The sequence below is a fragment of the Colias croceus genome, chromosome 5 (assembly GCF_905220415.1).
Source record: "Colias croceus chromosome 5, ilColCroc2.1".
Taxonomy (NCBI): Eukaryota; Metazoa; Arthropoda; class Insecta; order Lepidoptera; family Pieridae; genus Colias; species Colias croceus.
The window spans coordinates 7,153,803-7,177,517 of record NC_059541.1 but is presented as its reverse complement, the minus strand read 5'-3'; the positions used below and the strand labels follow the sequence as shown (position 1 = coordinate 7,177,517).

The following is a 23,715-nucleotide window of genomic DNA, read 5'->3' as shown; positions in this document are numbered from 1 at the left end:
TTAATATTTTTAAATTACTATCTACTCACGCTAAGTTGATAAGAAAATATTTTCAATAGCGCAACGAACGTAATAGAGTTTAAAATAATGCCGCCTTGACTTAATTAAAATGGTACGTGCCCGTTACTCAAACTAGAATGCTAAGCATGTTTAAGTAGAGCGACGTCTAATTAACTAACAACCAGTATATTATGGTTGTCTCTTAAAACATTCACTCGTTGCTGTTAAACAGAGCGAGCAAGATATACATTAACACCTTCACTTCACAGAAATTGTGAAAGATCACCTGTGCTCACTACTGTAATTCTGCCACCAAGCGGTAGAGCACCTGTCCCTTTCATACAGTTCAAGCTTAAGCTGAATCGAACGAGTGTGAGTAGGAGTAGTTTTATTCGCATTCAGTATTTAAAGGTCGTAACGGTTCTTGCTTTGTGATAACAAAATCAACTTAAAGCTCACCTGTTAAAGTCGAGAATGCAGAGAGAATTTTATTGAACCGTAGAGAACAGGACGGAAGGCTGTAAATGAATGGAGCGTAGCGGTGGATTTGACGCGTTCGGAAATCGAATTAAGAGCGTTAGAGTGAGAGGTGCATGGAGGTTCGATTTAGTGGAGGTAGTTTTTTGTTATTGTTTGGCGGAGATTTTTTCCGAGGCGTGCTAATGGCAGTAGGCGCGCGAGTGGGCGCGCCGGTACGGCAAGCGCGCTCTTCAGTGTTCTGGCTGAGCTTCGAGCGAGCGCGTGCAAGGCGAGTGTCCTCCGCGTAGGTGCTTTGTCTATGTTTAGGGGACTGATAAGTTCGTGAACTTTAGTGAGCTCGATTGGTGCATATGCTTGCGTTCGCGGTGGCTCGACAATGTTGATATCGGCGGGCACCGGCCCAACACCTGAGTTCTCTCCGGCCTCCTGCTGCGCGTCCTGGAAGATGGAGCCGGCGCCTCCCGCGCCTGCCATCACGCAGCCCCTCAACATATCACCTAATGGTAAGTCACAAATTACAAAATATTCTATAATTTCTTCAATAAACTGTTTGTCTCTAAATTTTGTAGAGCAGTGATTTCGAGACCAATAAGAATTTAAATAGATATACATATAAGTATTTTAGAAAAATGAACACGAACATACACTTAAATAAAATTTCTTTAAGCCCATAATAAATTATATTTAATAGATATGTTACAATGATTTAAAAGGTGTTATAGACGTATAAATATTGTAAGAATAAAACATAATTGATTTAATTATCAATTAGTTCTGAGAAATGAACAACCATCTAAGAAATTCATTGAATATGAGCATGAATTATTCATAATTTATAAAATATATTTTATTGAAATTTCTTCACTTCACACATTATAAATAATTGCGAAAAGCCCACGTTAGATTCTTTTAATATAAGTAATGTTGTGAAAAAAGGTTATAAGTTTCTATTCCTAATCTAACTTCTGATTGGAAACCTATCAGACAATGAAATTGCAAAAACAAGTCATTAATTAAATATAATTATTAATTTATCTACCTACCTCTATCAAGTTATTATTAAACACTCATGAATATAATCTCTCATAATAAAGACAATCTATCTACCTACAAATTGTCACGACTTGCAAACAATTGGTATCGGAAGCCGATGTAAAACGGCAGCTTAATTTATAGGCCTACTTTCTTGCTAGCCACAGAATTTCATAACACAATGTTAAAGGTTGTCATTCGTTATGTCACAGCGCAGCTGGCCCGATGAGTTAGCGAAAAGCGTCGGAACTTAGGTATAGGACATTGTCAGCATTGTATTGCTGATCGAACTAATTAATCTTAGATCTGATACTAGATTGTCCGGTAGCGTTTCCGGTGAATGTTACTCAATATTCAAACTATTTTATGATATACGGCTGTGTGTTTTGATTGATGAGTTTGGCGGTAAACGCTTTTGTCTCTGGCTAATGTGGAAGTTGTTTAATTTAATTTATTATGATGTTATTGTATGTTTTAAATGTCACCTTGATAGAAATGAGTTCGTTGTGAGTTTGGGAATTTAGTTATTTTAATTTGTAGTACTTGTTGAAAGGCTTATAATTTTCTCATTACTATTGCTAATTTACAGTAGGATAGTAACACACACTTATAAAACCAATAAAATTTGTTATACCTACATAAAGTAACAGTTAATTTTTAGTCATAAACACTTTATAAGCAGAATAACTTTAATATTAAACTGCAATAAGGCATTTAAAGGAAAGAAAATAAATACTGATAATAATAATTCTGATTATATAATATTAATTTTCCGTGCATCATAACCAAACTATTCTTATAACCCATATGACTCTTACAACTCGCGGCTCTATTATTTGATGTTATAGTAAATACTTGTAGGTAGGACATAAATACAAATACCACATCAAGCATATTATTTCTAAGGCCTAAAATATCTGTTTATCATAATATTATAAAAATAAAAGAAGACAAATCAAAATCTTTTGATGTTATAATTTTCTTCATTTTTATGGAAGTACTTACATAATTTATAAACTTGTTATTTTTAAGTAACTTAACCAATTAATTGTTATGTTTGTTGTGTCCAAGTTTTATAACAAAAAAATCTTAAGTGTAAAATTCATGTCCTAATTTTGGCAATACAGCAAAAGCACACGCAACAAATCATTAGTTGTTTCCACGTTTTTGGTCGAATATGGGTATAGCAAAACATTAGTCATTAACATTATTAATCGATCCATAAAATTAAATGACAAAGACCAATGGCTAATTACAATTCGTTAATATAATATCGAGTTTTTAGTCCCGCCGAGTACTATTAGCACTTATAAAAGTCATTATAAGATATTTAACTTCGCACAAATGGACGCAAACGTTCATGTTGTCATTTATGGTATCTTGTAGCCATCTTTTTATCACATTTTATGACTGCAACAATAAATAATAATAATTTATACTTATTGCGCTAGAAAAACCCTTATGCGCAACTTTGATATTGTCGTTTATAGACACATAAAATAATATTAACGCAAAAAAGCTCAAATCTCTTGTTTATAGCCATCCGTTTATTTGATATTTATTCAATTTTAATATTCTTGTGTGTAACGAATGGTTTAAAGCTTTTTCATTTAAGATTTAGAAAAATAATTGGATAATAATGCAACTTTTGGAGACAATATACTTGGGGGATGATATATCCGGACGTTTGATGGTATCTATTATGTAACGAAATATCTATCTAGGTATAGTACCTAGTTAATAGAAAACACGTAGATCTAGTGTTACCTACTTGTTAGTAGGATTTTATGTATAAAATAATAACACTTTAAATCTTCCCAAAAGAAAAAGTAAATAGAAGCTATTGGCTACTTATTATTATAGGGACCTAAGTTAAAGTTTTACATTAAAACTTTATTAACGGATAACAGATTTCAGTTATAATCACTTTACTGTATTTTTTTACAAATTTTTTTATACTGTAATCGCCCCTAAAATGATAATGATTTAATTTTTAATTATAAATAAGAATAGATAACTAAATTTCTTTTTTTTATTTCTACTGAAAACGCTATAGGTACTGAAAGTTCCATATCGTCGATTCAGTTAGAAAGTATCCATAGGTTTAAATTATAACACAAATTCCAAATTAATTTATAAATATGTACATAAATCTTAATATATATAAATCTCGTGTCACAATGTTTGTCCTCAATGGACTCCTAAACCACTTAACCGATTATAATAAAATTCGCACACCATGTGCAGTTCGATCCAACTTGAGAGATAGGATAGTTTAAACATGTAGGTACCACGGGCGAAGCCGGGGCGAACCACTAGTATCTATATATATAGCTATAGATAGCTACTAAATAAGTAAATAAACTCATATATTATATGTTCTATTTAACTAAATATACTATATTATGCGATGCGAAACTTAATCATATAATACATATAATTTTTAAGCAATGTGAAAATTTTATAAGTATAAAATATTCTGGTGTCTAAACCACTTAATGTTTTTGATCTACTTCTATGATATACATAATATATGTATTTCATAATACAAAAATATGAAACCTGCTGCATTTATCTGACTTGATTGAATGAAAGTAATCATATTATTTTTCTATTGATATTTAAACAGTTACAAAATTACTTTGGATTAAAGATAATTAACGACTTGTACCTCTATTTAGGTATTTTAGATTTTTGAAATACATACCTGTAAAACATATGAAAAGATTGATTTTTTAATTTATTATAAATTTTTTGTCATAAGATGAGAATAGAGACAACATTTGATTACCTACAATAATACAAAAAATATACCTACGAGCAATTCGCTATAAATAATTTCCTTTTAAAGATATGGGTATGGTATGGGTAGGGTTGAGCCTTTAGGTCCTTTAAAAGGATCCTCATTTTCTTATGTAGTCTGCAGAATTCCGTTGTCTGTCTCTTTGTCAATGTTTATAAAAAGTAAAATTTATTAAGAAATTGTTGCATGTTAAATACCTTTATGAAACAGTAGATGTGTATTTAACCATTTTTGAATTATTCATAAAGTTGGTTAGGTCCTTAAAAGGAAAAAAAGAAATTTGTATAGGAAAATCATTTTATGTATATTGATAGTTAAATAAATTATCTTCAAAAACATCCTGGTTTTGAAAATAATTTCTTATACTATTCGATTATTATCAAATACAACAAAACAAAAAGTTAATTTAAGATTTGACAACTCTACATAATTGAACTTTGTGGTGATTTTGTTATGAAATTCTGGGAGCACGGCCGCGGCAGTGCCCCCGCCAAGTTGGCCAAAATAGCGGCACGGCCGACCAACCTTTTATCCCAGCAATTGAGTATTTGAATAAAAAAAAATTATTGATTTTTTTATGTATTTTAAAACCTTATTATTAATAATATAGATATTTAATGCAAAAAACTCCAAAAAAAATTTTTTCTATTAATTATAAGCAATTAAAAATTGATGAAATTTAAATTAAAATCACGTGACTATAAACGCGCCATGACTGGTCACCATAGATGTGACGTCAAAATGTTTTAGTTGTATACGTTTTTGTATCAACTGCAATGTGTGAAAACTAACATTATGACGTCACACGCGTCCGGGTGACGCTTCGGGAGTTGTCGGTGTGTTTTCGGTACTGGATTCAAAGACTAATTTTTATTTTGAAATAACTTTTGAATTATTGCAAAAAATAATTAAAAAAAATAGTTTTGTTATAAAACTAATATACTTACAATCTTTCCATTTAGCACAAAAAATTTTTTTATTCAAATACTCAATTCAGGCCATTTTCGACCTTTTCTTTTACGTCTAAATATTAGACATATCTAAGTATACTTTATTGATTAACACAATTTAACATCTACATCGATTTGATATTATATATTTTAATTTAACAATTAATCAACTACCTACCTACCTAGTTTTTGAAAAAAAATTACAACGCAGATGATGGTTCAATTCTGTTTATTTATTGAAAAGGTTTTTTTACGTTTTTGAAACTGTAAGCACTTTTTTAATTGTTTTGAATCACACTTCATATCATTCAATTACAAAAAATAAATACGAATAATAGCAGCTTATGAGTTATATACCAATTATAATTTTATCATATGTATAATTGAAACCTCGCTACGGCTCTGAATTAAAAGACATTTGAACAATTTTGTCTATTTTGTATTTTCTCGGGTAGGTACTTTAAAACATATTATTTAAAATGTGAATATATTTTTAGGATAAAAATAAACTTATATTTTGGAGTTTTAATTAGTAGGTATTTGTATATTTAATCAATGTAAGAATTTGTCCATATGTCGCGTCCGTATTTGATACAATCTCAATAGGATAAACGCTACAATAACTCATCTATATAAATTAGATTAGCTGTTCTGTTCTATAACTATAAAGTAATTGATTTTCATTTCCTTCCTCGGGGCGAGGACAGAGCGAAGTTTATATATAACTTGTATATATAGTTAGTATGAACAATACACGCGTATGTATCGGCTTATAAAAATAATATGATGTGCATTTGCGTGGCTGTAGTCACATCACTGTATTGCCATTTTACTAGAAGTAGACCTAATCACCTAAGGCCGGATTCGACCTCAATCAAATGAACTGAGAAATGATTTTATTAAGGTTTGAGAAAGCCACACCTACAAGAAAATATTTAAACAGCATTCAAAAAGGTTTGAGAGGTTTAATTAACATCAAATGCTCAATATAGAAACTAGCCGTTAGTCTTTAAAATCTGTAAAGGTCAACCAGAAAATACAATGTTACATACCTACATATTTTGTTTTACCTACAATGTATTTTCTATATTCATTTGTATTGTATTAATACAATCACAAACAGCTAATTATCATGAAATATTTTACCAGGAAGTATTCAGGACTTTGATTTTTAAAAGTAAAGCCTCTAGTGAAAGAACGTTTTATTTATACAGGTTTCGTTTTGAAATATAAACCTCAGGTGCTTTGCAGATGTTCGAATTTGAAATCTTTTCTTGCACCAAAACATAATAGTTCATATTTGCAGCCTGAGCAAAGTAGCGATAGGTAATATTAGGTATACATTTATGCAAAAGTAATAGCATAATTAATGATGTCAGTACACCTAATCTATTGATTTAGATTATCTCATAATATAAATAATTATGAATGCCACATAATAAATTTCTATATATCTACTTAGGTAATGCGATGAAATCACTTTCAGGAATTTAAATTCAACCAAACAAAAAAAGGGTATGAAATAGAAAGAGCGCACGAATGCGGTAAGTTCGATGACAGAATATTCTGTTAATAATAAATCCAGTTATATCCATTTTTTACCTGCAAATCGCAATTACAAAATGGATCTCGCAGTTTTTTGAGAATAAAAACAACGATAGAATAAATTAACTTTTTGTAAGCCATTAGTTTTTCATCAATTTTACGAAACGTTCTCTTTACCTAAGCTGTTATAGAAATCCGCTTGATCAAGTGAAATACTGTAGGTATGTAATTACCATTTAAATGGTGATCACGCATAATTATCAGTTGGGCTTGAAAATGCCGCGGCCTAATGAGTAGACAAATGCGACCATATACATAGTTACTATACTCTTTGAATGCGACTGTATTTATGGGGTATAAAGCTGGCCGATATTGACGTGAGTGGGTACTTGGTACACTTGTGCATACTCAAGTATGTGTACTAACTGGATATTTTCTTACCGTGCCTACCGAGTCCAATTAAGAGTTGGCTCTGTTTATGTCACCACCGCTCAGACCTGGTTATAAAATATAAAACTCGTAGCACGTATGAATGTTGTTTGATTTACAATTAATAAAAAAAAATATCTTCATATCTGTGTGTAATGTTGTAGGTATTTTCAAATAATAATGATTTAGGATAAAAACATATTAATACAAACAATGTTTTATTTCCACCCAAAAAAAAAATATTTTTCAATAATTTACACTACTTTATTACATTTTGCGCAATTTGGCATAAAAGTTAATTATTTAAACTGGAACTTATGTTGTTTTACTTTTAAATTTCATCCCTCCTCCATTATGACTGCCATATACCGACCCTTGGTTATGTGGTTATACCTATATCCTATACCAAATACATGCAATTCGTGTTTGTTTTATGAAGGATAAATTTTTCTTTTTACTCAGATTTATAAAATACAAAAGTAACTAGTAATAAATTAAACAATTCATGAATAAACCTGTATGTTCGTTTTTTTATTTAAAGTTAAACGAAACGTTAAAATGTAACATTAATAAAATTTCAATTAACAGTAAGTACTGAAAAATGCACACCTTTACCTATAACAAGGCTATTTATCTTATCAATTGATACATCAAAATTCAAAATACCAGCACGTGAAATTGATAATGATCTTGTTAACTTATAAATTAGACGTTATAGGAGAAGTAGACCAGTTTCATTCTACAGCATTGAGAGGAAAGTGTGGTCTCGAAGTCGATTTAAATATTGAAACGTAGCGGTTCCGACCATTCAACATACCGTTTAATAAAACGTTGGAATAATTGGAAGGCGATGTAAAAACGATGTCCTTAGTAATAGCAAATACGATTTCCATATGGAAAGCAAACGAGCGACTGTGGTAGGCAAGACCATTGATTTATACATTAAAAGCTCACTTCCGTTGCTGAATGTGCTCATATCAGACTATTAAATCAGTCGATCTCATTGTAAATGCGAACTTTTGACTCGACATTCCAACAATTGATATTTAAAAGAACTGAACATTAAGAATAGAAAGGATTGCTGTAGCTTTTTTTCCTGTTGGTTATGTAAATGCTTGTGAATTGTTTTGGCATTAACTAAGATCACGAAGCAATATCATTTTTGTTGTTTTGTCATGTTTTGATTTTGGTTTGAGTGAAAATATATTTTACCCTAACCTTACCTCGTAAGAAGTGAATTATAATAACATAGACCATGGAATTTGATCTCTATTTAATGCTTTTCGGCAGTATATACCAGAACACGTTTTGCGAGTGTATTTATGTAAGTATTTCATTTGAATACTCTGTGATATTATTTTCAATTAAGACTCTTACAATAGCTTTGCAAAATTATATAAAAAATAAAAATTGATTGAAATAACAATGAAATAACGATGAAATTAACAATTTTTCAGCGGTTTTGTTTCAATAATAAGTAATTTGTTTAATTTTGTGAATGTTATTATACCTAGGTACTGAATGTATTTATAAAAATCTGTAATTGAGGTATAGCAGCATTATTTTTACAATAAATTAAAAATATACTATGGTGTTCAAAAAATATGTTAGTTAAAGAGCAAGTTGATATCGCGTGGTATTCAACAAAAGGCGTCCATAAGCATTCGCGATAAAAAATATAGGTTGCGACACGCTTCAGAGAAATGATGGGATTGCCAGGAATCAAGGCATCATTGGATAAAAAAGATATAGGACAAGGCAAGTTTTCAATCCGAAATTTGAGAGCTCAGCAATTTATATTTGTTGGCAAAGGAACAGTAACATACTTTTACTACATTGAGCATTAATTTTTAGAGGTATATTAAAGCAGTATAAAACCCAAATTTTCTTTTATAATAGTTAACTATAAAGAACCTACCTACCCTTTGAACTGTGAGTTTTTTTCACAAATTGACTGTAAAGAGGAGCGATGATATATTTGTTGCCCTCATTGCAGAAAGGCAATCTTGTCCTATAGGTATATACCTAAATATGCATTCTATAGATTTTACTAGAGTTTAAATATTTATAGTACAGCACCAGCTCTACATAAAAAATCATCCCTTACTGATTTATTATTTATATAATGTGAATTGAGATAGCCACCTTCATTATCATCATCATTATCAGCCTTTGATTGTCCCAGGCGCGGTCCCAGCCTGACATTTTGGGGGGGGACACGCAGCTGGAAATGTATGGAATCCCCCCCCCAACCGTACTCGCCAAATATCGTATTCAAGTGAAGAAGAAGTGATAAGCAAAAACTTGAGAAAATCGTACTCGATAAAATAGAAAAAAATTCTTATACTGTACAATATATTATAAAAAAACCGGCCAAGTGCGAGTCGGAAGCCGTTAGCTGCAAATTTTCGCAAATTTCAACATTTGCAAGGGATTAAAAACAGGTTTAAACAGAACTTTAGATGTGCGAGTGACTCCGATTTGCACCAGTTTTTTATATATTGTACAGTATAAGAATTGTTTTCTATTTTATCGAGTACGATTTTGGGGGGGGTCATGTCCCCCGTGACCACCCCCCTGGGACCGCGCCTGGATTGTCCACTGTTGGACGAAGGCCTCTTCCAATAATAATCTATCAAAACTATGACTATATAAATCCTAACAAAGCTGTATGTAAAACGAACCAATATGTTTGAAATAAATATATTATTTTCATTTATGTGATGTTGTGCTTATGCGGCTGATTAACTAAATACTCTTTATATCCTGAATTCGACCCAGGGCTCAACTATTCGAATAAAGATAACCAAATATAAACAACTTGAAAAAGCGACATATTACAGAAGGAGAAAATATAATTCCGTTATCAAGTGAAATATCTAAAATGTAAATAATTGTATCTAGGTGGATATCTACAAGAATGATTACGTATATTAATTTCTGTCTTGACTTCATCGTCATCATTTAATTGATTAACTTATCTCACACAAATTATGCTAATTACAACATTCTAAATTATTGTGTAGCATTTATTGGGAAAAAACCGTTTCGAAATGATAATAAATTCAAATAATTTCACAGTCAATGTAACACAAATTATGCGGTTCTTGATAAATGGAATTTGCACAAAATCTGTGTTTATTTCTGCTCATATCCATAATACTTGTGTATTTTTTCCAATGATTCCGCGTAAGTGTTCTAGAATGCACTTTACATGCGCAAGGGGGGCATTATGCGAGCATACTTTCGATCTCATATTGAAATTTACACTCAAGGTGGTAATTTTCCGCCGCATGGCGACATTAATAGCAGCTTTACTGTGGTAAAACAATATTTTTAGCAAAACACTACTTTGCATTCGGACAAACCGTTGTTTTTTCCCCTTTACATTAGTTTGCATTGACATTTTGCGCAGGTGAAGCTTGTGGTGTACAGAAACGAAGTTACCCTTAACTCCTTAAACAATTACACAACAAAAACTACTAAATGATAATTAAATTAACAATTTATCATTTTCATTACGACGACACGCTTTTTACAAATTAAACACATGAATTTTAAATTTACATCTATAAATATTTTCCAATGAGCGAACGCGCTCACAATTAAGGACACAATTGCTCGTATCGAGAGTATCCAAATTATAAACCTGTTTGTATTTTCATAATTAATTAAAAACGCACGCTTGTCTTTGATCAATTCATAGACGATAAGCTGTGTAAAATTTGCATTAGTCGTTCATTAAATAAATAACGCGTGTAGTTAACGCGATACATAAATAATAATGAAGTCGTAAAAAGTTAAAAGCCACGGGTCAATAAATAAGAGAGAGGACCGAGCGCCGGAGTCAACGCCAGTCAATACATTCTAATCAGTGATTTATTGGCCCTAATCCTCAGCTCAGCACAAATAAGCTATCTTGTCGACTTAATGTTATATCAGCTCAGGCGTGAAACTCCCGCGCACCACTAAGTGGTCCTTCCAGTTTCCACTCGAAATATTTTAATAAGGCCTCACTGCTCACGCACCCAAATAAAAACATACACGCACTCACTGACACGAACGATCTCTTCAACATCCACTCGTTCCAGCTTACTTTATTTATAATAGTAGCGACACTAAGACTCTACATTTTTGCTCTAAACGGTGTTAATTTATTGACCGTGGGCAGATAATATCACTTTTTTCTCCCATTATTAAAGCGATTACACCAGAAATTATACGTCGAAGTCCAATCCTAAGTGCTCGATCGAAATAAAAACAGGCCATAATAAGTCTTAGGTAGTGAGACTAAAAACCTTTTTCGTTCACACAAAAAAGTATCACTCAGTTGTACCCTTCTTCACGAAATCGCCTTATGGGCTCGCTAATAAAAAGTGTTAAGTTATGAACAAGTTATGCCACTTGCATTAATTTCGATGCTTAACCTGATAAACAAATTATGGTGTATTAAGTTAATAGCTTAATTTATAATTGAAAGTGTTACGATGTGTTCATAAGACAGCATTGTTACGATCCCTCTTAGCATATTATTATCTGGTTGCAATAAAGGACAAATTGTTTGAAGCCAAATAATTACCGGGGATCAAAAAAATTGTAATACATTATTGTATACATTAATTTAGTAACGAGTTCAATATTCAGCTCGATTTCTTTTCACTTTTACACATCTTATGAAATGTAACGTAGGTATAATATAATAAAGTCCAGCAAATTCGTGTAAAGCTTTCATATTTTGTGAGATATAAATATTACAGATTTAAGTGATGAGAAAAACTGGTCTAGTATTGATTTACTAATCAAACCAATTTCTGCTATTTCATACTCCTAAATAATAAAAAGAAAAGTTACTTATACACATATTATGCATTCGACAGGACGATATATTTAAATAACTTTTGAAAAACCATAATTGATGCCAAATTGTTACCATTCATCCATAGATAATACTTATTAATGTCAAAAAAATTATCGTAAATTTTATAATTTAATTGATTTTTAGAAGAAATTTGCATAATTATTAATTTCGTTTCATCTAGAATATGGATTGCATAGCATTGACTGTATAATATACAGGGTGTCCCTGCACCGTTGGTATACTAAGCTCAAAGGAGCTTATAGTTTTGCATACGCTGCGTATGTAAAAAATAGGTACTTATAAAATTCCAGACGCATTTTTTTTTCAAATAGATGAATTCTTAAATTAAAACTCTATGTGACTATGTGTAAACCCCTAACAAGCAACCCGCCCAACTTTGCCACCCGCACGTGAGCTTTCTTTTTTCACTAGATTTCCGCCCGCGGCTTCGCCCGCGTTTGCAAAGGAAAACCCGCGTAGTTCCCATTCCCGTGGGATTTCCGGGATAAAAACTATCCTATGTGTTAATCCAAGTTACCCTTAAAAAAAAGTTTTTTTTTTCATTCTAAAATGTTATCGATTCTGAACCATTTCTGAAAATTTGGCCGGTCATTGAAAACTAACCCTTTAGGTAGTATATTTTAATAAATTTGCATAAAATAAATTTATTGAAAAAAAAATCACGCATAAGATATTATCGATATATATTGAAACATTCTCAAAATAAATCAAAATGAAAATTTTTATATATTTATACCTAAAATTAATTGAATAAAAAGCTATTTTAATATTATTAAAATATAATTGTATCCTAATCTAAATGAAGTCAAACCGATTGACCTTAAGGTCCATTATCCGTTCTCGACTATTGTATATGGAAATAAAGAAGAGGCTAAACAGTGACATAGGTAATATTTTCCATGACGAAACATTACTTTCCTATGGGAATTTCCTTTCAGTACGCGGGCGAAGCCGCGTGCAGTGCGTGCTATGTTAAACACCCACACAAATCCCCTTAGAAATCTTATCCTTAAGAAACCGGCAAGAGACGTCAACTATGTAGTTTCTTGCCGATTCTTCTCCAAAGATTATGCTTTCCGAATCTATCGTAAATGTTAAATGTTAATTGGTAAATCAAAAAGAAGTCTAATTAAATAAATAAATGTTTGAGTTTGATTTTGAAACCTATACCTATACAACAATATGTAACTGTTTTTGAATATTTTTGCAGTATTCAATTAATAGAGTATTTTGTAGTTCCAGTATCACCATCATCATCAGGCGGTGGATCTGGCACGCTGTACCCTGCGTCACACCCGCTGTCCTCCCTGCTATCCCAGCAGAGGCTACTGGAGTTATCTCGCTTCGGGCTCCGGCACTATGACATCGCACACCACGTGCTGTCCCAGCAAGGTGCTGTTACCAAGCTTCTTGGTGAGCTTTTACATTAGTTATTTATGTTATTTGGAAGATTAGGAAAGAAAGGTTTTTTTTTTTTAATATTTTATCTTCGAGTGCTGAGAAAAGTAACACTTTTAAGAAAGGAATACATATTGTAAATAATAATATTACACACAGCACTCGAATGCTACAAAACTAAAAATTACACGAGCGCTATGTACTTACTTCATATTAGAAATTGATAATTGTAATCTGATAAAAATTCAATCTATCCATGCCTTATGTAAGTTAATTTGAGGACATTATTTCAGATATTCCTATAATAAATGTTTTAGATTATCATTGTCATTTTATAATAGCTTTTAAGCTTTTTTACCTATAAGTGCAGAAAACTGTAAACGTTTGAGGTTTATTCACCAATTATTAATATTATTTTTTTATCAAAGAGACTTGAGTTGAGTGACAAATAAAACTTTACGATATTACATCATTACTATTGATATCATTCTGTAGAAAGGATTTCTGAGGTATTATCTTAATAGACATAGAATGATGGAATGTGGATTACGGCAGTACCTGCTAGCTTCACATTATTTTTCTACGATTATTTAATAAGGAGTAATCGGTGTACATACATAAAAAAATACCGGGCGAATTGATAACGTCCTCCTTTTTTTGAAGTCGGTTAACAAACTAAAAATACACATAATCTACAAATTAGAAGTTATTCTTAATTTAATCAGATTTAAAAATAACATTGTCTGCCACAGAAACATCATATTTGCCAGTAGCACCTTAAGAAATGTTTATAAGAAATAAATAAAAAATATGTTTAATCATATATATTTAATTGTAAGCATGCACCAGAAAGCTGTTAAACGCTCGAAGCCAGATAATAATTGATAAAGAGAACTTCTGCCTACTGGGTATCGTTTCCACTGCAATTAACGCACTTGATATTTATAGCGATCTTCAGCACTGTATTGATTTATACAACCGATATTTAGCAAGCCTCGTAGTCCCTTATAACTTGCAACTAAGTCATTTGCGATAATTACTTAACCCTTGCATAGAATGATCAATATGCCGTTATAGACCGATGCCATATTGAGCTAGGGTTTCCCGTGTTGCTACTTTATTTTGCATACTGTTTTTAAGCAAATTTTTCGAATATCACAGAATCTAATTTGACCGGTCAAAACAAAAATGCTTATTATAAATATTTATCGATTAGACAATTTAAATAAATATTTTGGAATAAACAAAACCACATAAATACCTGTTATTAAGAAAACCGCATTCAGATTAGAGATATGCGTGTTAAATGACTATCGGTGATTTGTCGAAAGCGACTCAGTTCAGGACTGTGTTTAGTTGTGTCCTAATGATAGGTCTGCGGCAAAAATCTCAATCGCAATTAATCAACGATAAGCAATCGGCTGTTGCCGACGAGAGCTGCTATTGACGAAAGCTTAGATCCTAATCGATTCATAAAACTTGCATAGTGTTAATTATAAGTTTTATAAGCCACCGCGCTGCGGACGTATGCTGGAGACCGCCGCGAGCGCATGCGATTCTAATCTGCATTCGATATCAGAACTATATCAGTGTTTCAGATTTTATAAATTATTAGCTGCATTTCGTTTCCTTTATAATTAATGTAAACGTCACTTTTCTTTTTTTTATAATTAATGTAAACTTCTTTTGCGCTCGATACATTCTCAGATGCCGATAAGTCATTCGTCTAATCTTTTAGCTATATTGACATGAATCAAGGAAGCAGAATGTAACTAAAAACCTTTAATTGCTTGCATTATTCTTTCCTTACGTGACGTTGCAACGGACGCAAGATTGCAGGTGTAATTTTAATTTTACCAGTGCTTAGTTATTACACTGGGATAATATAGTATTAAAACACATGCCCACTTTGTGTTTGCGCAAGAGTCGTGAAAGGACGATTTCAAACGCATTGGCGCGTACGATATTATACGCTGCTATAATCAAATGCACTGAACGGTATCTTTGAAATTTAAGAAATAGGTGAGTGACCATTACGGATACCATGTTATTTGTATAAATCATAATTTTATGTTTGAGTGAGCCTTAAGTACAGTAAGAATGCTTTCGAATGTTCCCCTTAATTAATGATATAGCACTCGTAAAATTATGTAACAAAGGTTTATTTGTATCCAATTTAAAAGTAGAATCCAAAACATCAATATATGTTACAAATTGTTTAAGTGCTATTCTTAGATTTAGTAAAATGAAAACCAACACGGCGTGTGATTACGACGGTTCTTGTAAATTCAAAGGCTTCTAATTGTTCCTCGTTATTCGTGCGACGTTATAATTCAATAGTATTGTATATATTTTGCTTTTAATTTCTGTCAATATAAACAAGCCTGTCACGTTATTACTGTGATAAAATTATACGTAGTCGAGTGTATTGTCAATCAATTTTCGCCCGTGGTAATTTCGTGGAGTCACGTGTCAGTTTCCCACGGAAGCCTAGCTATGATCCGCCCAGGGCCGTCATGTAAAACCACTTATGTATTTAACATAGGAACATAGCTTTAGTTCAAAACTCATTATCTAGCTCAAATAACTCTCCACTAAGTGCTTGGAAATGGGCACGCATAAATAACAATATTGTAATTCCTAATTAAATAGCCATAAGCTATATGGCGTAAAGGCGAATGTTCTAAGTCTTATTTCATATTCCTTTTAAAAATAGATATATATTTTTAACGATAAATTTCAAAACAAAATTATTTTTGCAGAGTTAAGTATAGCATATTCGTGTCATTAAAATCAAATTGTTTATACCTATAATAACTATAGCAAAACGAATATGCATAAACATGACTAGACTCAATCATTGCGTTTTGATTCACTGCGCAATTTGACCACTTAAAAAAGTATTTACGATTATAAGAAAAAAAAAAAAAAAACAAAACCACTGTGTGTATAATTTTAATGCAGGCTGGTCATTTTATTCCGATATACTAAAATTTGGTAGAAGTTAATGATACCTACTGTAGAAGATTGTCCGCGGGTCGCCGCAGCGCGTAATGAAGCCGTATTTAAGCTTTGCTCCTATAATCAAAATTGAATTACCCACGTTGACATTCTTTCTACACAATATATTTTCTTTTTCTGCTCCAATTCCCGGTTAATTTGAATTTTTAATGTTCTCCGTGCCGGTATTTGAAGTTTTGTATTTCGTCGTAATAATGGGTTGTGAAGCCTTTAGCTTTTTCTAGGATTTCTAAAGTAATCAAATCGAAACAATTATACATTATGTTTTGATTTATTTGTGTTAATATCACGATTTCAAAATTTATTTTAAGATAAAAAGTTCTACCTAAGTACATCTGGAAATTGTGAAATAATTTTACTGGATTGAATTTCTAGTTTTCTGAAATAAATACAATTGAATTAATTGGTTACATACTTGTTGCATAATTTATCATTTGTTTTCATAATAAATTTGAAATTTAAAGAGTTATAATAGGTATTTAGTATTTACATACTTTACAAAGTTTACCTCTCACCTCACGCTCACCGAATTCATAAAAATATTAAATTCATATTTATTTAATACTAGCTTTCCACCCGGGGCTTCGCCCGGCGTATTTAAAGAAAAATCCGCCTAGTTCCCGTTCCCTGTGATTTCCGGGATAAAACCTATCCTATGTGTTAATCCAAGTTACCCTCTATATAGTGTGCTTAATTTCATTTTAATCGGTTCAGTAGTATTCGCGTGAAAGAGTAACAAACACACATACACATCCTCACAAACTTTCGCATTTATATTACTAGCTTTCCGCCCGCGGCTTCGCCCGCGTTTTCAAAGAAAAACCCGCATAGTTCCCGTTCCCGTGGGATTTCCGGGATAAAACCTATCCTATGTGTTAATCCAAGTTACCCTCTATATGTGTGCTAAATTTCATTCAAATCCATTCAGTAGTTATTACGTGAAAGAGTAACAAACATCCATACATCCATACTTATAAACTTTCGCCTTTATAGGTACCTCTAATAGTAGTAGGATTTTACGTGAAAGAGTAACAAACATCCATACTTACAAACATTCGCCTTTATAATAGTAGTAGGATATCTAGCCGCTTCAGATTTATTGATTTAGGTGCGTACCTAATTTATATTCATTCTTCGTCAATTTTATTAATCTGTGTTCCTACTTTATTGGTGCTTGTGTTCGAAAGTAAAAATATCTAAACTATAAAACATTTTCCGATTACGCATTTCACAAACACTTTAACAATCAATCGTCAAACAATCAACATTTCTGTTGTGCGTAAATCGAAGTGGAATTAAATAATAGCAATAGATTTTTTCCCAAATTCATTAACAAGCTTCTGAAGGAGCGACCGCTATTTAACATGTAGGACAAAAAAGTCCATCAATCACCGAATCAGGCATCGTTAGCACACGCGTTGCATTTAGTTTTATAAACCAGCGCTATCCACACCACTTTGCTGTTAAAGATTTTGATCTATTAACTCGGTGACGCAGCACTTCCCGACGGTTAGCGCCAGCCAATACAAAGACCCACTTTTTAATACAAATTTAATCAACAGAATTCGAACCTTTCTGCGCCGCTTAAAAGATCTTGTTTCTCTTTGTAGACGCACCGTGTAATGACTTTAAGCGCCCATAAATGACTGTTGTATGGAAATTTATTAACTGATGTTTTGGGCACGTATTGTACCCGTCCTCTTTGCTTGTGATGATTAATTAGCTACTCTAGTTTGTCAAAATATCTATAAATATTTATTATTGGAATATACTTATTTTTTATAATTCGTGTTTTTCTATATTGTTATAGTTATGACGTTTGTTTAGATTAATCGACGTATCTATCTTTAAATTTGAATGTACATCTTTATTAAAACAGTAATACTGGCCACTGCACGTACACCTAAAAATAACACCATAAACACTACTATAATCAATGAATTTATGTATTTGTTGTGTAATGTTACAAATTAGAGCGCACTGAAGCCTACAACGTTAAGAGCACGTTAGAATAACGCTCGTGAGTTTCACTCAATATGAACAATTTGAGAGGTAGCACAATCCTAGTGCCTAGGCAACGTTGGGTAATTGGCTCTGGTCATGCGATTACGTTTCTAGCCGATTTAATTACCGCGAAATGATCAGTGTGCCGGCCTCCTGCAATTTACCTATCAATCAAAATGCGTGTACTGGCGGGAGGCGAACAAAACTTCGTTATAGGTTTTCAATCATTCTAGCAAAGTACAGTGTACAGTGAAAGGTGATGTCGAATCTCGAGCATGGAGTAAGGAAATATAGGCGCGCTGGGGGCTTAGCATTGCAAGCGTTGCGCGCTGTCAGTTCCAATTGCGTTCGCATACATTATGTAGTTATTGATTTAAGTGCTTACATATTATTTATTTTAATCATCAATTTATTTTTCTTGAAATAACTGTAAAGAAATTGCCAACATTATACGTTTAAATATTTTTATTCCGTCTTTGCGAATCTACCTTTAATCTTTTAAGGATGCTTAGCAAATAACTCTCAAGGCATAAGTAGTCTATAAGGCACCGCAAAAGGTAAAAAGGCGTGCTCCCACATGCGGGCTTATGGTAATTTTTACATCATAGATATAAGATATCCATGTATAAGTTTATAATATACAGAAAACAAACTTGAAACTTATGTTGATATAGATGTGTTAAATCGGAATGTTCATCATTACGCCCTGCGCATGAAATAACAAAACATTAAACACTATTTTTGCAACACTATACCATTATTGTTATTACTCGGAATAATAGTGGTTGTTACTTATTATAGCTGTCTGTATTGGATTAATGTAATGGGCCCTAATATGGTTGGCGTAGCCGCTACGTGTAAACTCGACCTGTGACTTTTTACGCCGCAGAGCCCTTTTCGGCGTTAAGCTTTACTTTTATCAAGACATAAAGACCCGTATGAATTTATCTTGAATGGCGTTGACAAAAATGAGAATATAAATAATGCGATGAATAATTCAGCGTGATCGGTATGGAGGGCCGTTGTTCGGAAGGAATAAAAACAGTTCGCGCGGCCGCCTGCCGGAATGCAGCGTCTGATACCTTTTTATGTAATTGTCTCGGAGCACGCACTCATCCATTATCTAACTGATTTAGGAATTACAGAATTCAATAATTTTTTACCTAGTTCTCTGAGTTGAAGGTAATTTATTGTGAATTTAAGATAGGAATTGCGGTTTTTCTCACGATCTCGACACGTTCGAAGAAAATTAATTAATTACGTGTTTCGTAATTAATATTTGATCGAATATGAGACTGGCTTGGAATTAATTTTAAAAACATTTTAAATTAGTCCATAGTGAAACAAATATTATTTATAGAAATAAGAGAAATATCTCTTAATATTCGGTGATGTTGCGTTTGCGTTATTATGATATTAAGTTAGGGACTCATTTAAGTTGAAAAAAATGGTTCAGCAATCTCTAACGAGTAACGATCATTGAAATATCTAGTCATAAAATTATGAATTCTTATCTCGAAATGTCCGCTTCATTTTGCCGATGTCAATGCTTCTGTAATTAATACTAATTTGCAGTTTCCATTGTTATTCTGCACAGTCCAGCTGATTATCGGTTTTTTAGAAGAAAGCGTCCACCTTCCTTTTGTATGCAATAAAGGTTACATAGAAACGATTTTAAAGTTGCAATATGCACTCTAAGCAAGTAGTGGTAAGCTCTAAGTTGGTTTAATTCAAGAATCAAACGATCGCTGGGCATGCTATTGCGACAAGCAATCTGCGTTTACTCACGTTTAGCTCTCAATGAAATTGCATCAATCGGCATCGGGTCGCTTTTATTGGTATTTTTATAATAGACTTTAATTCGATTTTGATTTTTTTCTCCGAACTCTTCAGGTGTCACTTTTTCATTTAGTACTTTTTGAAATTGCTAACAATGCTTCGTGCTGGCAGTCGGAAGTTGACAATGGCCATAATGATAACGTTTTTATAGATATACAAATAATGTTAAACGTTCTAATCGTTTTCGTATAATTTTCTGAGTCACGAAGGATTTGTTATAAAATAATAGACATACACATCTACAAAGAAAACATGAATGATCTTTAAAAAATGTAGAGCAAGTTCATTTCTTTAATTTGTGTAGTTATTGTAATGCCGATAAAATTGTTCTTTTGTTCTTTTGTCATAGATTCTAGTTTATTTTAACTTATTATTATATTTCTATAGGTACGCTCCGGCCTCCAGGCTTGATAGGTGGAAGCAAGCCGAAGGTAGCGACGCCCGCCGTGGTTTCCAAAATAGAACAATACAAACGTGAAAATCCAACAATTTTCGCGTGGGAGATACGCGAGCGGCTGATTTCTGAAGGTAAACACACAATGACCTCTAGAAATTAATAGCAGGAGATTTTGTATAAGTCAGGAGCTAAAACGTTCCCCACTTTGAGAGTATCATGAGTGCCTTGAGCGGTCACGATGCGACCGCGCCGGTATCCGCGCATTCAGTCGTTCCTGCAACTTAGCGCGCCCTTTCGCGCGACAACAAAGGCCGTAATTTAAACAATTTTACTCATAAACTTGTTACAATTTTCTTATTCAATCGGGGAATTCAAAATCTTATGAGTTTTGAGAATAAAAAAGCATACAATAAATACTTAGCGGTCAATGTATTAACGATGTGCACATTTTATTACATACAATGTAATTACGCATTAATAAGAATTATCTTAAAGGTTTCATATTAAATGCTTGTTGGTTTAATGGTTGTTGTTAATTAATTAAGGGAAAATATTATTGTAAAAGTATCTCGATTACACATTGTTTTGAGAATTGATAGTATCATATATCTATTTAATACCTCGTATATGGAATTTATACTAAATGTATAGTAATTGCTTAAGTTTTTTTACTTTTCTGATAATTGGCACTAGCGTCGTAAATTGTCCAACCAACGACCAATTACGCTAGATCAATACGGGGAACGAATTTGTAGGCACATAAAATACATCATTTTGTCCATAAATTAGAGCAAGAATTTTAAACTATTAGTGCTATAGAAGTTTTTTTAACCTTACCAAAGCTATTTTTAGTGCGTAATACCGGTGTCCCGGGAGCCTCTCGAATTACGAAGCGTGTGGTGCTTGCGTGTTCGCATCTTATTTTAATATTTAATTATCATAATATTAATCTTTATTTTCAAAAATACAATTCGTCGAAACAATAAATAAGCTAAATTTGTCTCAAACTAATTAATTAAAATAATGTTCTTTGTGATTAATATATTTATATGGACATAATATGGACGTAAATTGATTAGTTAAATAGAATTAGTCAACATATACATACAAATAGAAGTCATTAATTACCCAAACACATAATAAGGTTAATAGTCTACGATTTAGGTAGACAGTAATCACTGAAATCCAATTATGAAAATGCTTGTTAGATGAACTTTAGGTACGGTGTCAATACGTTTTGGGAGGTCAGTTGGTAAAGCCAATAAAATGCCTACCCGAATATAGTCTAATAGTTTCAGCGATGGCCTCCGGCTTACCGAAACGGATATCGTGTAATATGAGAAGCCCTGGTATTAACTACTCAGAGATTAAAAAAAAGCCAGAACGTAGCAAGTAAAGCGCGACGAGTACAATAACAAAGTAATCAAGACATTTGGTTTGTTAATGAAGTATACAGCTTTGTTTTTAGTATCGCATTGTAAAGGCAATTTGCTATATACCCGACATGGTATAATCAAATGTTCACAGATATAGACTTAATGTTCTGTAATCGAGAAAATTAATTATGTTGATGAATATGGAAAGATTTAGAAAAAGTCATGATATAATATTTTGGTAATGACACGCATCATAATGTAAAACAATACCTATAGCAATGTTGCTCTACCATTCTCTACAATCTTCCTATATCATATTATTAAAGATAGCATGAGCGCTTGTATTCTTAAAACATATTTACATGTACGTATACTAAAGTTCTTCGTTAATAAAAAATATAAAAAAGGGGTTAAATAAATTCCGGATGCTGTATGGTTGGATGTGGCATGATGACGGAAGCTGCACTTACTGAGTCTATAGTAATAAAAAATATAAGCTTCAGAATTATATCACGCAATGTCTTATTAAAAATAGATAAAGATTGCGTTGAATAATCAAATAAACGAATTACATGTATGAAAGAACAAACTGAAAGAGAATCGAGTTGTAAACCTTTCGGCAGTATTTTTTTCTTGTCCCTTGATGATATTTTAGTAACTTAATTAATGGGCTACATCTAAATTATTGCATCATTATTTTATATGCAAGTTTTGAACATTATGAAAATCGAAAGCTAGAGGAAAAGAGATAAATTTTGTTATGTTATACTTAGGTAAATGTAGAGAAAAAATTACAAAAGTCATTGTTCATTCCAGTTTGTAATAAAACAGAGCATTTATAAAAGTATAAGAAAAGTCAGCTATTTGTATTTGAATGCATAATGGGCGTCTTTAGGTTTGAGGCCAACGAGCCAATTGCGATAATTGCCCTCAAAGACACATTCTGCAGTAAAGCCGAATAATGTTAGTTGAGAAAGAACATAAATGATTTAATGCGTATCATTCGGATCAAAATCTTATTGGAACCTATTAAGGTTTACATTGCTTTAATGGAGCACGTTAATAAAGAAGTCTGTGTAGGGCTGAATTACTTCGCCATTACATTTTCTCTAGAATACAGCGCATGCGATCGCCTATAGAACGGGTTTCGCTTATGAGACCGTTTCTGGTTTACGATATCATTCGATACCGGATTAGGAGACGATAGCGTTCTTGATGGAAAACAGTGTGCTAAACCGATGTGTAACCTTGGGATCCTTAGGTGATGGCATTTGCTGCAGTTACATTAATATGATTACGGCTAGATTTACGATGAATTCAATTTTATACACCATTCTGTAGATATTGGCTTTTTTAAACCAAATTTTTTATGAAAATTCAATTTGTAATGTTATCCACTGAAAAAAAAAACTATGTGAAAACTGATTAGGAGCTTCAGAAAAGTTTTGTTCGACAGAACTATTAATGTGAATACTAGGAACCATTTTATTATTTTTTTAAAGAACGTAGGTATGTAACTAAAATTCAACCAAGAGGAAGGAATGTTTAAGCTTACTTAATAG

At 32.3% G+C, this 23,715-nt stretch overlaps 1 protein-coding gene across 3 annotated transcripts in view; it reads left to right on the top strand.

Moving 5' to 3' along the window:
* Positions 1 to 729: 729 nt before the first annotated feature.
* LOC123692058 (paired box protein Pax-3-B-like) overlaps positions 730 to 23,715 on the top strand; it is a 32,987-nt gene continuing 10,001 nt past the window's right edge. For 2 of the 3 annotated variants that reach the window (XM_045636689.1, XM_045636691.1), the window contains exons 1-3: positions 730 to 983; positions 13,355 to 13,531; positions 20,768 to 20,908. In XM_045636689.1, the coding sequence (XP_045492645.1) occupies positions 857 to 983; positions 13,355 to 13,531; positions 20,768 to 20,908 (445 nt within the window). In that variant the 5' untranslated portion in view covers positions 730 to 856. The remainder of the gene's footprint in view (positions 984 to 13,354; positions 13,532 to 20,767; positions 20,909 to 23,715) is intronic. The other variant, XM_045636690.1, reaches the window with a different exon arrangement.